The 16473-nt window shown below is 40.6% G+C and overlaps 8 protein-coding genes and 1 non-coding gene across 9 annotated transcripts; 4 read left to right on the plus strand and 5 right to left on the minus strand.

Annotated features, from left to right (window-relative positions):
• Positions 1-3: 3 nt before the first annotated feature.
• Positions 4-2715, minus strand: VID22 (Vid22p; the record flags this gene model as incomplete). The annotated part of the gene is made up of 1 exon (XM_056224479.1): positions 4-2715. The coding sequence occupies one exon, from the start codon at positions 2713-2715 to the stop codon at positions 4-6; it is 2712 nt and encodes a 903-aa protein (XP_056078393.1).
• Positions 2716-3038: 323 nt separating this feature from the next.
• STP3 (Stp3p) lies at positions 3039-4064 on the plus strand (the record flags this gene model as incomplete). Its single annotated transcript, XM_056224480.1, has 1 exon — positions 3039-4064. One exon carries the CDS (start codon positions 3039-3041, stop codon positions 4062-4064), a length of 1026 nt encoding a protein of 341 aa, XP_056078394.1.
• A 94-nt stretch (positions 4065-4158) lies between these two features.
• Positions 4159-4887, minus strand: PSY3 (Psy3p; the record flags this gene model as incomplete). The annotated part of the gene is made up of 1 exon (XM_056224481.1): positions 4159-4887. One exon carries the CDS (start codon positions 4885-4887, stop codon positions 4159-4161), a length of 729 nt encoding a protein of 242 aa, XP_056078395.1.
• A 170-nt stretch (positions 4888-5057) lies between these two features.
• Positions 5058-6104, minus strand: FBP1 (fructose 1,6-bisphosphate 1-phosphatase; the record flags this gene model as incomplete). Its single annotated transcript, XM_056224482.1, has 1 exon — positions 5058-6104. The coding sequence occupies one exon, from the start codon at positions 6102-6104 to the stop codon at positions 5058-5060; it is 1047 nt and encodes a 348-aa protein (XP_056078396.1).
• A 618-nt stretch (positions 6105-6722) lies between these two features.
• On the plus strand, positions 6723-6818 carry Smki_12.trna18K. The gene is made up of 2 exons: positions 6723-6759; positions 6783-6818. It is a non-coding gene; the product is annotated as a tRNA-Lys (tRNA).
• A 290-nt stretch (positions 6819-7108) lies between these two features.
• On the minus strand, positions 7109-8551 carry SEC61 (translocon subunit SEC61; the record flags this gene model as incomplete). The annotated part of the gene is made up of 1 exon (XM_056224483.1): positions 7109-8551. The coding sequence occupies one exon, from the start codon at positions 8549-8551 to the stop codon at positions 7109-7111; it is 1443 nt and encodes a 480-aa protein (XP_056078397.1).
• A 1054-nt stretch (positions 8552-9605) lies between these two features.
• CSR1 (Csr1p) lies at positions 9606-10835 on the plus strand (the record flags this gene model as incomplete). Its single annotated transcript, XM_056224484.1, has 1 exon — positions 9606-10835. One exon carries the CDS (start codon positions 9606-9608, stop codon positions 10833-10835), a length of 1230 nt encoding a protein of 409 aa, XP_056078398.1.
• Positions 10836-11066: 231 nt separating this feature from the next.
• CTF3 (Ctf3p) lies at positions 11067-13268 on the plus strand (the record flags this gene model as incomplete). The annotated part of the gene is made up of 1 exon (XM_056224485.1): positions 11067-13268. One exon carries the CDS (start codon positions 11067-11069, stop codon positions 13266-13268), a length of 2202 nt encoding a protein of 733 aa, XP_056078399.1.
• A 129-nt stretch (positions 13269-13397) lies between these two features.
• Positions 13398-16085, minus strand: NAM2 (leucine--tRNA ligase NAM2; the record flags this gene model as incomplete). Its single annotated transcript, XM_056224487.1, has 1 exon — positions 13398-16085. The coding sequence occupies one exon, from the start codon at positions 16083-16085 to the stop codon at positions 13398-13400; it is 2688 nt and encodes an 895-aa protein (XP_056078400.1).
• Positions 16086-16473: the final 388 nt, after the last annotated feature.

The raw sequence follows: 16473 nt of genomic DNA on the forward strand, positions 1-16473 counted from the left end.
GTCCTATGGAAGATATTGGCTTGCAGTTTGCAGAGTGTCCAAATCGTAATCTACTTTACTTGCCACAAATTGATCGTTGAATAACTTAATCTTAATAATCTCTTGAGTCAAATCAGGATGTACTCTCGGAACAAAGTCATTTAAAAAAGAGTATTCTTCCCTAATGGAAGAAGATGACTGACATTGCATTATCTTGAATAAGATTCTAATTATTGGCCCAGCGTCGTTATCCAAGTATTGAGTCCAGAATGCATTACACACAGGGACATGGATGTCCAGTAACTCTTCAATGAAATTCATTGGCTGCTCCAGCTCACCTATAATAGAGTCCTCTGTTATTATTCTTTTTTTGAAACGACCGCTATCCCTAACAAAACTGCTCTGTTCGCAATATGATCTATATGATATGGGTACAATGGAGTTTACTGTACTTAAGTATTCGTATAGGTCCTCCTGAATAGTTTGTAAAAAGATAGTATCTATTTCCTTTGAGATAGTAGAATCGGATAAGTGATGTGTACCACTGAGGGAATCAAATGACATGTTATTATTGTTATCGTGTGATTGCCGTTCCGGTGAGACTGAACCCTGTCCACTAGTAGGATCTATATCTATTCTCGATGCTGGTGAATTTGAATTCGAGCGGTTTTCGTTGTTGTTGTCATTTTCGTTATCGTTATTGTTGTTGTTGTTGCCGTTACCATTGCTGATGTTGTTACCTTGGCCGTCAGTGTGGACGTTTATTTTGTTGTTATTATTACTAGGGCCACTGTTATTATTGTTCCCGTTGTCTATTGTATGTAAATTCAAAAATCTCTTTAACAAGCTAAAAATTAATGTGGAAAGTTTATCCACAATTTCAGAAAGTGAAATGGTGTGAAAAGAATATTCCAATACTTCTCTTTCAAATAGAATTGCAGGACACATGAACATCGCTAAAAGATTCATATCGTCTGAAAATAGGATCGTTTTGAACTCTTGAATTTTTGACAAAAATGCTTCAAATGGCGCAATTAACCGTTGAAATTGTAAGGTGCTTAAAGTTGATAACAGATGCTTTTCAATGGACATCACGGCAAACAAAACATAAGTAAAGTTCAAATTTTTAGATGAAGTAAAGAACTTTAATATTCTATTAACGGAATTCAAAGTGGTTAATAAATAATTTATTATCTGAAAATCGATTTCGTTGAACTTCTCAGTTTGAATAGAAGATTGATATTCTTCTATTATGGGACGTAGATTCAAAAAGGTTTGCAGTGAGACGGTGGCAGTAGAATAACGGGATAGATCAAACTTAGAATAGTCAAATCTATAACCAAATTTTCCACATAATGAGCGGAATTTATCCAGCTGCCATGAATTGGACTGTAAATCATCCAAAAAGGAATTGATCCTGAAAAAAATGGAACTTGATATATCTATATTTGATAGATCAATTAAAGAATCTAATAGAGTCAACGGTTCCCTGGTGAACGATGAATGTGTTGAGCGCGTAATACCAGCAGATTTAGGAGTACCGAATAATGGCAATATCGCAGAATTTATAACAGAAATAATACAGTTATGGTAATAGCTTTTGGCATTCGTATATGAACTGGGAAAAAATGGTTGGCTGTCTATTACGTTCAAAAGATCTATTATTTGAGATCTTGGTAAAGTCATAGAAATTACCGAATTTTGTAAACCAGGTAGCTCTTGTGCGATTTTAAACAGCTGAGCTGAAACGGAAAGTTTGGGATCATTAGTATGCTCGTGTAAGTCTTGAATGATCAAGGGCAAGATCTTCACGCAAGAATGAAATTCATCGTAGTACTGGATACTTAATATAGACATTGTGTCATTCCATACAGAGTGGCTCAAGGAAAAAAAATTTATCTTTTGCATTTCAAATAATTGATTCTTCAATCTATTCGATAATTGATTAGATCTGTCGGTAGGGTCCATTAACAAATAGTTCTTGTCGATAATTAGCGCCAAATCCGAGTTGTTACGTAACGCCGTCCTTTGAATGATTCTATCGAGATTATAAGCGATGGATCTGATGGTATTGAGAATCAAATCATGATCAATGAAGCTTAGTGAATTAGCATTTTGATTGATCAGAAGGCGTACAGCAGTGTTATCTACGAACGAAAGGGGTAAGTTTTCTGACGCAATTATGATGGCGAGTGACTGCACGAGAGGCAAATCCATCTCTCTCTCTCTAGTTCTCTTCAAAAAATCCTCGTCTATTTCCAGGAGGTTAGCGATGCTACTCGTTGCAGTTCCTCCGCCTTGGTAATTTTTTAAAGGTGGTCTTGCCATGAAATTAGACCCGGAGTCCACTCCGGTCCAACCTCCATAGTAATTGGTATTCGGATCTATCTTATGTACATTCCACAAATGCGCCTGAGAGGCCTCCGCCATGCTCGTACTGTCTGCTCGCCGTCTAATTATCACATCACAATGCTTACATTTCACCGCCTCCAGCATCTTGTTTGCACCAAGAAAATGGCCCAAGTAGCATGCTTTGTCTCTTGTCAACATATACGCGGGTACCCATTCGCAACCATCCCCTACTGATGACTCTTCTTCTTCATCTCTATCTCCATCTGTATCCGTATCTGTATTTGTGGCTGTGGTAGCCGCCGTTGCCGTCGACACAGTCGAATTCATAGGAGGCAATACCAGCCCCCTTTCAGCACTCTGAACCTGTGTGTCCATTGTTCTCATTAGTACACTCGTGCTTTTACAACCTATTGCTGCCGCCAATAAAGACTCTTTGACACCTCTTGATGGCCCGTTATTTGTTGTTCATTGTTTGCTGATCTCATTCGCACTTTTCCGACCGTGTGAGGTGACCATGCGGTGAATAATTGCGCCATTTTTTCGCCGTTGCGGTGTTTTTTGTAGCCGTTGGAAGCATGGCAGTACCATCTGGAGGAAAGCAATGATATAAAGAAGAAAGGTTTGCAGGCAGCAGTGTATGCTAGTAGCCTAATCATAGTTTCGAGAAATCAGGGTGTGTGTTTATTGTGTGGCATGTGCAGCGAGCGATGAGTAATGCAAACAATAGTGCTATGAACCACGTCACATTGCCTCCCATCTCGTCATTCGACAACCTTATCAAGGCAGCCGAGAGGCAATACAACGGAGAGGCCTCGTCCGCTTCAACGCATCCGGTTCTGCCTAACATGAACATAAGCAACGGCAGTGCGGGTGCATCATCATCAATGCTGAGCTATCAGTTGCTTCCGCACTCCAACGACGTGTCTCGATCGAACTCCAGCTCGAGCTTTCTTCCTTCCGTGCAACAGCCTGTAGAAGGGTCGGCTTCCACATCGGAGACTTCTTCCTCTGCATCGCCCTCACGTTCCATTTCACCAATCTTGAAGATGGCAGCACCTTCATCGGTCGGCAGTGCCGGGGCTAACACTTCCCATAGCACGAAAATTAATAAGCCAAGAAAGAAGAAGCAATGTCCGATTTGCCGTAATTTCTATGCCAATCTAACCACTCACAAAGCAACACACTTGACACCGGAGGACAGGCCTCACAAGTGTCCTATCTGCCACCGCGGATTTGCCAGAAATAATGACTTATTGAGGCATAAGAAAAGGCATTGGAAGGATGAAATACTGTCCCAATCGGGAGCACTTTCAAGCCCTAGGGAAGGTAAAAGCGGGTCTGTTTCCCCTAATGATGACGATGCCCATGAAAAAATGACGCCAATGAACTCTGTGACAGATTATGCGCAATTGAAGTCGTTGCATCAGATCAAGGGTACGTTTAAATGCCCATTTAATTCCACTTTGATTCAACTGGATATGGATATGTATCCGTATAAACTGAAACCCCTAAATTTTGAAACCTCAAACTGCCATCAAACAGGAGTGTTTTCACGTTGCGATACCTTCAAAAACCATTTAAAGGCTTTGCATTTCGAGTACCCACCAGGGACGAAGAAAAAGGATAGAAATGTTGTTCCTGGTAGATGTAAGCATTGCGGTCTAAAATTTGAAAATGTAGATGTTTGGCTCAACGAACACGTAGGTAAACAATGTGGCTACAAATATCATTGATATTTTGCCACTCTAACGACTTTCCCATTTAATTAGTACTAGTAGATATTTAGTTTATGTATACGAGTTTTTTAACGCCTTTTTTCTTCTTCTTTCATTTCTCAATTGCAGCTATTCGTCTGTACTGCCCCCTACCGTTGGCAATTTCCTTGTAAACTATCAGGTCCATTCCCTTCATGTATGATTCAGGCAACTTTGTGGGGTATTGCGTAACGCTACCTTTGCTCTTGATTGACCACTTATCAATCAGGGTATTTTCAATACCATTGTAAAACTCCGTGGAAAAACTTTTGGTGATGATCCAGCAGCCCAAAAATTCTCTTAGTTTTCTCAGAATTACACTTAGCTTCTCGAATTTTGATAAATTTATGACACCGTAATTATTGTCGCTTTCAAAATTCAAAAACGACAAATTGTCGATCATTATCCCTTGTAATTGAAAGTTGAAATTATCAACTTGACATCTCCTTAGCGCGTCCGTAGGCGAGTGGTATAGTAACTCTAGGAAAACAATCAGTCCAGTGATGTTTATACATGATAGCGAATTCATATAAATCACGCCATGCTGTTTTTGCTTCTGTTGGGACCACAGTGATACTATATCTATAACCAGTATTTTACCATTATCTTCGGTATAATCAACCAACTTTTTTAGCACTAACGAAGGTTTAAAATCATTTTCGATGATGTGTAAAAACCCCAGTTTACCCTCTTGCTCTTTGCTAACTAGGTTTCTCAGTTCATTGGGTAGATTTATATAATTTTTGGTTGACGTAATGTAGTTTGACAGGGGATAAATTCTAATATTCTTTAAAACTTCCATCCCATTCTCTTTCTCTTTTTGCAAGAGTCTTTACCGTTTGAATAAGTAATGCTTACTGCATACATACAGATATATATCCATATATGTTTATATATTGTACATAATGTTTTTTTTTATTTTCGCGTACTAAAAGTACAGGCCAAAGGGAATGAAACAAGGCGCTCATCGAACTACCGTGGCTTACCAATATGATCCAAGAATTTGTCGATTTCGCCAGAAGAACCTAACCAAATGGAAGATTTGTCGTGGATATGGCTTGGGACCAAATCCAAGATTCTCTCTCCGCGATCATTTACAGCTTTTCCCCCAGCTTGTTCCATCAGGAAAGCCATTGGGAAGGCCTCATAAAGCAATCTTAGTTTTCCGTTAGGGCTTTTCTTGTCACAAGGGTATGCGAAGAGGCCACCGTAAAGGAAAGTTCTGTGGACGTCGGCAACCATGGATCCAACATACCTAGCGGAAAAGGGCTGGTCGTTGTTGTCTGGTTGAGGTTGTTTCACTTTTTCAATGAATGTTCTTATAGTTTCGTTCCAGAAAAGGGTGTTACCTTCGTTAATTGAATAAATGGCCTTTTGAGGTGGGATTCTCAAGTTGGGATGAGTCAAAATGAACTCACCCAAGTTTGTGTCTAAAGTAAACCCATCAACTCCATCGCCCAACGTCAAAACTAGATGGGTGGAGGAACCGTACATCGCATAGCATGCGGCTACCATCTCTTTTCCGCATCTAAGTACGTCATTTATAGTACCTGAGGAATCTGGCAATAGTCTGAATATAGACGCGATAGTTCCAACGGAAACACCTGCATCCAAGTTTGAGGAACCATCGATAGGATCACAACATACTGCGTACGAACCTGTGTTTGTAGGGAAGACGATCAAGTCCTCTTGCTCTTCAGAGACAAGAACCTTGATGATCCCACTAGCTCTCATTGCATTGATGAATATCTCATCACCTAGCACGTCCAGTTTCTTTTGTTGATCACCGGTGAAGTTGGAAGCGCCTGCTAAGCCAACCAAGTTAACCAATTCAGCGCGTCTGATGGTGTGAGATACGAATTTGAACGCGAATTGCAAGGCATTCAGAACTAGAGTGAAATCGCCAGTGGCATTCTTAAATTGCTTTTGGTGCTCGATGATAAATCTGGGAAGAGTGATGATATCTGTATCGAACCCTTCGGTAGAGTCTCTTCTTGGCCCGTTAATTAGAGTTGGCATATTTGCGGTAGTTTTGAGACTTTTCTTGTATGCTTGTACTGATGTTTTCAAAAATATTATATTAGAGCAAGAGACCAAGACAAGATATACCTCTGCAATTCTATGATTTGCTCCTCTATATATACATAAATGTATGTATGTATTAATATGTATATACGACTGTGTGCAACGACAATATTGCCTCTACATAAGACGGACCGTATAATACAGTGTGGGGAAGATACTACAAGTAGGGAAGCGACAAGAGGAACATCCAAGTAAGGAAAAAAGTACTGGGTATTGGCCAGTTCCGTTTAATCTTTGCCTTGATTTTCCTTGTCTCTTTTTTAGCTTTCTTGATAAAAGAAAAGCCAAGCCGCCTGCTAGCTGAGTCGTCTCTTTCGCCCTTCATATCGCCAATCTTCACTGCTCAGTGGGTGCCCGGAGCCCTGTAACTCCGAATATCCGCACGACCGGGGATATTACAAAAGAATAAGTTTCCGGAGAAGGGCCGCCCAAAAGTAGCTTTTCCGTCCGTCCGCGATAAAAGTTGAAGTTAACTCCGGGGTTGTATGATATGGCAGCCGTACATTTACGTTTGTTTAGCTTAATTTAAGAGTGACGATTCTGAAGAACTCATCCTTGTTAGCTCAGTTGGTAGAGCGTTCGGCTTTTAAGCGCATTTGCTTAAGCAAGGATACCGAAATGTCAGGGGTTCGAGCCCCCTATGAGGAGTTCTTTCTTTTTTTTTGCTCTCCCATTCTTTTCTCTTACTAAGACAGAGCTGAGCGGATAAAATAGTCTCTGCACTTATGCGACGCTTGATCAATGGCTGCAGATTAGAAATATCAACGATTTTTTTAGAAATTACTTGCACGTACACATATATAGATAGTCAAATTTATACACGTAGAAAAGGCGTAGATAAAACTATAGTAACCGAATAAAAAAAACAGAGGAGAGGGGAATGGCTGAATGCGATTTTTTTTTTGTTTTTTTTTTGGATATTATTTTTCATTTTGTATTCACATCAAATCAGAAAACCCTGGAACGAGGTTTTTAGTGAACCCACCCTCCTTGGCAGCTGCTTCGTAGTAGCCATAGATAGTGGTAGTAGCCATCAAAATGGATGCACCAGAACCCAAAGTACCTAGCAGGTCAGAGCCAACAGAAAGGGCACCGATAGTGGCACCACCGAAGGCGGCAGCGGTAGGGATGATCTTCTTTAATTCTCTGTAGATGGAAGTTTCTCTCTTACCGTTGATGACCATGCCTTGGTCTTTGAACTGTTTGGCAATGTCACGTGGGGAAGTTCCGGAAATTTCGATCCAAGTCTTGGAAAACACTGCGCACGAACCAAGAACAAAAGTGATGTAGACGACGGTTTTGATAGGGTCCAAAAGGGCTTCAGACAAAGACATCAAGGGTTGGATGTAGTAGGCCAACCCGCTCAGTGCCATCTGGGGACCCTGGGTGCCTGGTCTGATACCCCAAACACCGATTAAACGAATTAATGGGTTGGTTGGGTACTTTTGGAAAAGAATTTGAGAGATCAAGAAAATATTCGAGGTCAAGGCACTTTGCAACATGATTGGGGTGTTGGAAGTGTAGAAGAGCTTGATTGGGTAGATGCCGATTTGGCCTCTCACTTTGGTAGACCTGATGGGCAACTCGTAACGGAAGCCCTGCAAATACAAAACGAAAAGGAAGATAGCCACGGTCATCAAAACTTGGAACATGTTTGGTAAGTTGGTACGGTAGAAGGCCTCGACAAGGGCTCTTTTCTTGTCTTTTCTGACTGCCAAAAGATGGAAAAAGGCAATCACAGCACCCTCGAATTCCTTACCACGACCGGAATTGACTGTGGTAGGAGCAAATGCTCTCCAGAAAATTTGTTCGGCAATATTGGTGGCTGTGAACAGAGAAATACCGGATCCTAACCCGTAGCCTTTGGATAGCAACTCGTCCAACAGCATGACAATCAACGACGCAAACATCAATTGGAAGATTAACAGCAAACAGATGGGTAGTCCAAGGTCCGAAGGCGCACCGTAGTTACCCGTCATGACCACCACAAGGGCTTGGCCCAAGATCAGAATGATAGCGCAGACCTTTTGAGCAATCTGGAACAGCTCCCTGTCCTGCTTGTTCTCGGCCCTGATCTGCAAAAGTTGCGTACCTTGCAGAAATTGGAAGATCATTGACGAAGTGATGATGGGGGAGACACCCAATTCCAGTAGAGTACCACGGTTGGACGCCAACATGGCACGTAACCAGTAGAGCGGGTCGGATGTCTCACTGGACACGATCCCGTACAGTGGGATCTGGCCCAGAATTAAAAAGATCAGCAGTGAGACCCCTGTCCAGATGAGTTTCTGGTTGTATGGAACCTTCCTTTCTGGAGCAATCACTTCCGGCAGGAAGGATTCAAAGGGCTTAAACAAGTCTAGAACACGATTGGAGGACATTTTCGACGTAGAGTACGAGTCGGTGCCGGTTTTTCTACTTGCTACTTATATTCAGCTATGTTTTTTTTTCGTTTATTTCCCAGCAACTGAACCCTGTAGTAGTGGAGTGAGGTTAGGTTGAATTGAGGACAGAAAAAAGCTTATTTCTGAGGTCGGTGAAGTTTCCGATTGGGAGCAGGTGTTGAGGATGGAGGGGTTGCAAAGTGTCGTCCTTGTTCTGCTCTTTTTTGAGTTCAGACACGCTACCACTGTAATGCCAACTCAAGGCAGAAATATACTTGTTGTTTGGCAAAAGTTGCCGAAAGAAAGAATGAGAGAGAAAAAGCAAGAGAATGGGAGAGAACACGTAAAGCGAAAAATCTTAAACACATCTTCGGCGGGTAACGGAATACGATGAAATATTGAGAGATCGATTAGAGAAATATGCTCAACTTGTTCTAGCAAGTAAATAGCAGTTCCAATTGCTTATAGTGCTCTAGTCCCGCAGCAGACATCATGCTATGAGGCTACTGAAGACCGCGTGCCAACCGAATCCACACGCATTTCTGAAACCCAATGGAGAAATCTGTTCATCACATTGCACGGTGTTAGTGACGAACTAGGTAATTATATTGGCTGGGATGACCACAACAAGAACTATGCATTGATGCCAGCTAAAAGCAGACAGATATTATTACTTCTTGTCGTCGTTGACAGGCCTCTTTATTCTTGCACATGGCATGGCAATCGCGTCCCTGCGTTACAAGAACTTGCGTGGTCTACGTGCGGCCGTAAACGAGGCAATCTCTGCTCTTCGATAGTTTTCTTTTCTCTCTTCGTTGTTTGTTTCGTGTTTGTTGAGTTCCTGCTTTCAGTCGGCATTGTCCTTTTGCGCACATACATAAAATCGTTAGAGCTTTGCTCACATAGTGAAAACAATAGCGTTTGGCACGTTGTTTGAATCTTGGCACTTGTTACTTGCGCTCTTCTAAACAAAACTGCCCATTCAATATACACACACATACGCGAACGTACGCAAACACAAACACATAAAGATATACGTATAAAGTAGAGTATGTCGTTTGATAGACAATTGACCGAAGACCAGGAGATCGTTCTCAAGCAAATTTGGACACATCTCTTCCATCTGTGGCAGGTGCCCGTCGACGGAAGCCATATCTTTCACAGCAATTCCCTCAACAGCTCCTCGTCCACTCCACCAAAGAAGAAGAAGTCGTCATGGTTTAGTAAACTTCAATCCTCTGATCACAACCAGGAATCTAGCGCGGCGGTTGAGGCGACACAGGTCTATGAGAAGGGCAAGATACACAAGGCACTAGCCAATCTGGACCCGCAAACGACCAAGAAGCAGTTCTGGCACGATATCAAGAACGAAACTCCGGATGCCACGATCTTGAAGTTCATCAGGGCCAGGAAGTGGAACGCAGACAAGACCATCGCCATGTTGGGCCACGACCTGTACTGGCGTAAGGATACCATCAACAAGATCATAAACGGTGGTGAAAGAGCTGTGTATGAGAAGAATGAAACTGGTGTCATCAAGAACTTGGAGCTGCAAAAGGCCACCATCCAGGGTTACGACAATGACATGAGACCCGTTATCCTTGTGAGACCTAGGCTACATCATTCCTCGGATCAAACTGAACAGGAACTGGAAAAGTTTTCCCTACTGGTCATCGAACAATCCAAGTTGTTTTTTAAAGAGAACCACCCTGCTTCCACCACTATCTTGTTTGACCTGAATGGTTTCTCCATGTCTAATATGGACTACGCCCCCGTCAAGTTTCTGATCACCTGTTTCGAAGCTCACTATCCTGAGTCTTTGGGCCATTTGCTTATCCATAAGGCTCCTTGGATTTTCAACCCAATTTGGAACATCATCAAGAATTGGCTGGACCCAGTCGTCGCATCCAAGATCGTGTTCACCAAAAACCTTGACGAGTTGCACAAGTTTATCCAGCCTCAGTATATTCCTAGTTACCTCGGCGGCGAGAACGACGCTGATTTGGATCACTACACTCCACCAGATGGCTCTTTAGACATTCATTTGAAAGATATTGAGACCCGCGCTATGATTGAAAAGGAAAGAGAAGAACTGATCCAGCAATTCTTCGATGCCACTGCCCAATGGATTGAGCACGAGCCAGTGAATGATCCAGCCTATATCCAACTACAGGAGAAAAGAGTACAGCTTTCCACTGCCCTTTGCGAAAACTACTCCAAGCTAGATCCGTATATTAGATCGAGATCCGTTTATGACTATAATGGCTCTTTGAAGGTTTGAGCAAGTTCTTGCGGCACTGCACTGCCATTCTATATAGACTTTTATTATAAAAACATCAGCTACTTATATGTATTTCATTCTCTATCCTTTTTTTCGTTTACGCTTCTACTAGTATAATACGCGAAAACTTAAAGATTCTGTTATAACAGAAACAATAAATCAGGAAATGAAAATCAATACGCCTATAAATATCGATACGCCCTTGGTTTCAATTTTTTTTTTTTTACATGAATGAGTCTGGTACTAGATGATATCATCCTCTCATTAACAAATGCTAGCGAACGAACACCTCCACAGACCCTCAAGACTACATTGAATCTGCTATACGAAAAATCGCAACAATATGGTCTCTCTTCACCGCAATTACAGGCGCTCGTACGATTGCTCTGCGAAACTTCCATAATAGACACTGTCACAAAAGTGTACATCGTGGAAAATTGTTTTTTACCCCACGAATACTTGACTAAGGATTTCCTTTTGGAACTTATTAACCATCTCGGCACGCCAACAACGTTCTCTCGATATCGCATACAAACACCCCCGGTCCTTCAATCCGCATTGTGCAAATGGTTGGTACATGTCTATTTCCTCTTCCCTGTCACTTCACAATGTGACCACAATATATTCGGTTCTATCTGGCTGCATTTATGGCAATTTTCGTTCTTGCAGAAATGGATAACTCCCTTAATCGTTTGGCAAACGACTGCGCCCGTTGACGTTAAACCTTGGAAATTAGCTATCATTAAGAAATGTGCCATGAATCCAGGTTATCGAGACGCTCCTGCTTCTGCAACCCTGATTTTGCAACGATTTCAATGTCTCGTTGGTGCGTCTAGTCAGATTATCGATCTGATAATAACTATTAATTGCAATAGAAAGACTTTGAAAAGTCATAAGAATTTGAGGCTAGATACGCATTTTTTATCTGCTTTGAAACAAATTCTATTCAAGACTCATCCTACCGATTTTCCCATTGACACCGTTCAAAACACAATTGACATGTACCTAAATGAAATTCATCAACTCGATACCGGGACTACTCACTCACTCCAACTTCAATCATTTTCAAGATATCTACTCTCGGATAGTACGGTATCTCTGTGGGATATGACTTCTTTGGAGCAACTGACTCAAAATTGGTTGCATTTACATATCCCCAACGATGTAGATTCTATGATCGCACCATCTTCGAAGGATAATTTCTTATTGCCATCAAAGGTCATGTCTAGACAATGTCTTAAACATTTGTATCCTAGTATCATTTTTATTAGAAATGGTCGCAATGAGTCATCATCACTATATGACTGGTGCATTTGGCAATTGAAACGATGCTTTGCACATCAGATAGAGGCCCCCCAAGAACTTATTTTCACAGTCGTCTCGATTGCCTCAATGGACAATGCGTTGTCTTCTCGGATTGTCCAAACTTTTTGTAACTTGAAACATTTAAAGCTCGACGAGTTCACGTTGAAAAAGATTTGTTGCGGGATCTTGCCGTTATGGAAACCCGAATTGATCAGTGGTACAAGAGAGTTCTTTGTTAAGTTTATGACTGGTGTGCTTATGTGGAGCACGCAATATGATCGCGATAATAATCAAACGTTTCCGGAGATTTGTTTTTACGTTCTACAAATGATTTCAAATTGGGCTTTCGATGACAAACTGATAATGCTAGGATTGACACTGCTTCATGATATACAAAGTTTGCTTGCTCTGGACAAAGTTTTCAACAATGTTACTTCAAACAGGTTTTCTGCAATGGCCTTTATCAGTTCGCTAGATGTTCTGACCCAGTTGTCGGCACAGACGAAATCAGACTATGAAATCCAATATTTGATAGTAGGACCCAACATCATGAACAAAATCTTCACCTCAGATGATCCATTACTACTGTCAGCCTCATGCAGATACTTGGTTGCCACGAAGAATAAGTTGATGCAATACCCGCCAACAAACAAATTTGTTCGAATGCAAAATCAATATATCATGGATTTGACTAACTATCTCTACAGAAATAAAGTGTTCTCGTCCAAAACTTTATTTGGTGTTCCAGTGGATTTCTTCAAACCAATCTTGGATAATATATACATACCAACTACAGATTTCAAGAATCTTAAATTTTTCACGATAACCGGTATACCAGCACTATCATACACATGTATTACTATTCTAAGACAATTGGAAAAGACCGAAAATACGAGAATAAAATTCACCAGCGTTATTATTAATGAGGAGACTTTCAAAGATTTCGCTCGGGAGAAACACGATGAAATTGCCCAGCACAGTTGGATAAATGGCGTGACTAACATTCACGACTTGAAAGTAAAAATCTTAAAGCATTTCAATCAGGCTGCTAATCCCTATAAGGACATTGCAGTATTCCTGTTCACATATTTGAAGAGTCTTTCGAAGTATAGCCCTCAAAATTCCTAGGAGATGCATACACATGTTTTTTTACAACTCCCCAAGATAGTGAGTGAAGTCAATTTGTATCTATAACGTATTCATTTTTAACTATTTACAAGCACAGATAATATTTGGTAAGTACATGATCGTATGTGATTATTTATGGAATAAGAAACTAATAACATTGAATTTCATGACAAATTTTTTGATCTTTTTATTCATCAAGTACATTCTACCTTCGGGTAGTTTCATCAAAGTTTCAATAACAGCATCCCTTCCTTGTTTTAAGAAATCTTTATCAGCTGTGTACATGAATTTAACTCTTCCATTCACCACAATTTGAAATTTTTTAAATTTAGATTCAGTTGTTCGCTCAACTGCTGGCCAGTGGTATTGATTCCATTCCATTTGAGAGCTGATCATTTCTGCAGCCTCTTCTGAAATTGATGGAACAGCGGGATATATGACATTTATCAGCTTTTGTAAATTTTGAACCATCATCTCATTTCTTACCTCACCTTTGTTCAACGTAACCTCTAAAATATTGGTTAGTTTCATATAGTCAGATATTACAGTATTTAGCGAGAGATGAACCTCAAAGGATTCCGTGATTGATTTCAAGAGTGGTTGGAAATCGTTGTGAAATTTCACCTCCGCATCGTTTAAATCAGTAGGCGTCTTGTAGTCCTTACTTATTGCCAAATTCTTCTCGAGATTTAGAATACTTTTGGTCAAATTAAGGACCTTTTGTAGCCAACGTTCAATACCCACAATTTTAGATTCATCCCAATTCAGAGCATCTGCGATTGGACTTTGGAAAAGGATATGCGCTCTTGTGGCATCAGGTCCATGCCTTAAAATGCACTCGTTAGGATCTGCACCGTTATGTTTAGATTTAGACATTTTCTCATAAGAAACTATTGGTACTTTGCCATTTGATTTTATTATCGCTGTGTTGCCACCTGAAGTGTCATTTTCAAAGCTTATCTCATCAGGTTTCAAAAATTTACCAGTATCGGGATCAACATAAGTTTTTCCCTGAACCATTCCTTGCGTGACTAGTTTTTTGAATGGCTCAAAGATGCCAATAGGATCGTCCCATGCATTAATAGATCCAAGAAATTTGGCGATGAACCTTGAGTATAATAAATGTAAGATAGCATGTTCTACCCCACCAATGTAGATATCAACGGGCATATGTTTACTAGCGATTTCACGATCGAACGGTTTTGATGTATTCTTTGGATCCAAAAATCTAAAATAATACCAAGAACTATCAATAAAGGTATCCATAGTATCTGTTTCTCTTTTGGCAGGACTGCCGCATGAAGGACAAGCAACATTTACAAATTCATCAATTGTCGACAGCGGGTTTCCCTTTGTATCTAATCCTCGAAGTTCAGGCAGTTTGACGGGTAGATCACTCTCTGGAACAGGAACAGGTCCACAATTGTCGCAATGAATGATAGGTATTGGAGCACCCCAGTATCTTTGTCTACTTATTAACCAATCTCTAATCTTATATCTAACGATATTTTTAGACAATCCCTCGCTATGCAATTTTCCTACTATCGACTTTCTTGCTACTTCAGTGAAAACCCCCGAGTATTCTCCACTGTCTTCTGTTAAGACACCGTTAGTAGATGTGAAAGGAACAGTCTCAATCAATTTTCTCTTTTCCTTTTCGGATAACTCGGAAGCATCGTCAAAGAAAGGAGCTATACAAGTCCTGATATGTTTTCCTGGACAGTTGCGTTGCCAAAATTTAAAGTCTCGATTATCATGACCTGGACAGCCCATTACTGCACTGGGTGCTGTACCATAGCTACTGATTACATAAGGAGCTGCAAATATAGGGATTTCTTCCTTAGTCAAAGGGTTTATGGCCTTCAAATTAGGCAAGTGAACCCCTTCCTTTGAATCGTTAGGTAGTTGATCACTTCTTTTCAAAAATTCTTTCAAATCCGGCATTACCTCACTATATTTCTGTACGATAGGATGGTCCAATGCGAGGGCCACGTATTGTACTGCAAACAAAGTTTCTGGCCTTGTCGTAAAAACAATTAAGTTTTTAAATTCAGGGTCTGTAACTTTGAATACTAATTCTGCACCTACAGATTCACCTATCCAATTTTTCTGCATTTGCTTCACATTGGAAGGCCAGTCGTTAAGTTTATTCAAGTGTTTTCTCAATTTAGGAGCAAATTTGGTTATTCCTAAAAACCATTGTTTTAACAGCTTCTTTTCTACAATGGCCCCTGATCTCCAAGAACGGCCCTGGGCATCTACTTGTTCGTTGGCCAAAACTGTCTTATCAACAGGATCCCAATTAATTTCTGCTTCCTTACGATAAGCTAGGCCATTTTCGAAGAGTTTTAAGAAAATCCATTGGGTGAATTTATAGTATTCCGGATCACATGTAGCTATTTCTCTGTCCCAATCGAAATTGGCCAACATACTTTCCATTTGTTGTTTCATTTTAGAAATATTGTCCTTAGTCCATATAGCAGGGTTAATGCCCCTTTCTATAGCAGCATTCTCTGCAGGTAATCCAAAAGCATCCCACCCCATTGGATGTATCACATTATAGCCTCTTTGTTTGTAAAATCTATTCAGAGAGTCGCTAATGACGTAGACTCGAAGATGACCTATGTGTAGTGCTCCGGAAGGATACGGAAACTGGCATAAGATATATTTAGACCCTTTCTTTGGAGTATCATGTTCAATTGGACCACGAATTGTCTTTTGTTTCCATTTCTTTCCAATGGCAATAAGCTTTTTCACTGCAGGTCCTGGACCCTTCTTTTGAGTGGATAGAAATCGGCTTGAAGATCGATGTAACATCCTCTCCACTATATACAAACGTCGAATTAAGCAGTTACCAGACTTCACGATATATATTAGTAGTATCTTTTTAGCACTATGTTGTGTCGTTTCTCCCAACTTTTAGATTCTCGAGCGAAAGCAATTAAACAACTTTCTTCGGTTTCTTTAATTCTTCGCGAGGGCAAGAAGGAAGGAATTCTTGGATCAAAAATTGTGCCAGAGACAAAGAACTATCAAGCAGGTTTATGGACAGACTTGGAATGACATAGTGGTAGAAAATTTTCCTCTGTACTATCAATTGTTGCTCAGGAGAAATATTCTCGTCTATGTATGTTCAGTACCTTCTTGTTTTAGAGTGAAAAAACTTGGCTAAAACTGCCAAAAACGCGTCGCGTATACTAAATTT

Source organism: Saccharomyces mikatae, assembly GCF_947241705.1.
Source record: "Saccharomyces mikatae IFO 1815 strain IFO1815 genome assembly, chromosome: 12".
NCBI lineage: Eukaryota > Fungi > Ascomycota > Saccharomycetes > Saccharomycetales > Saccharomycetaceae > Saccharomyces > Saccharomyces mikatae.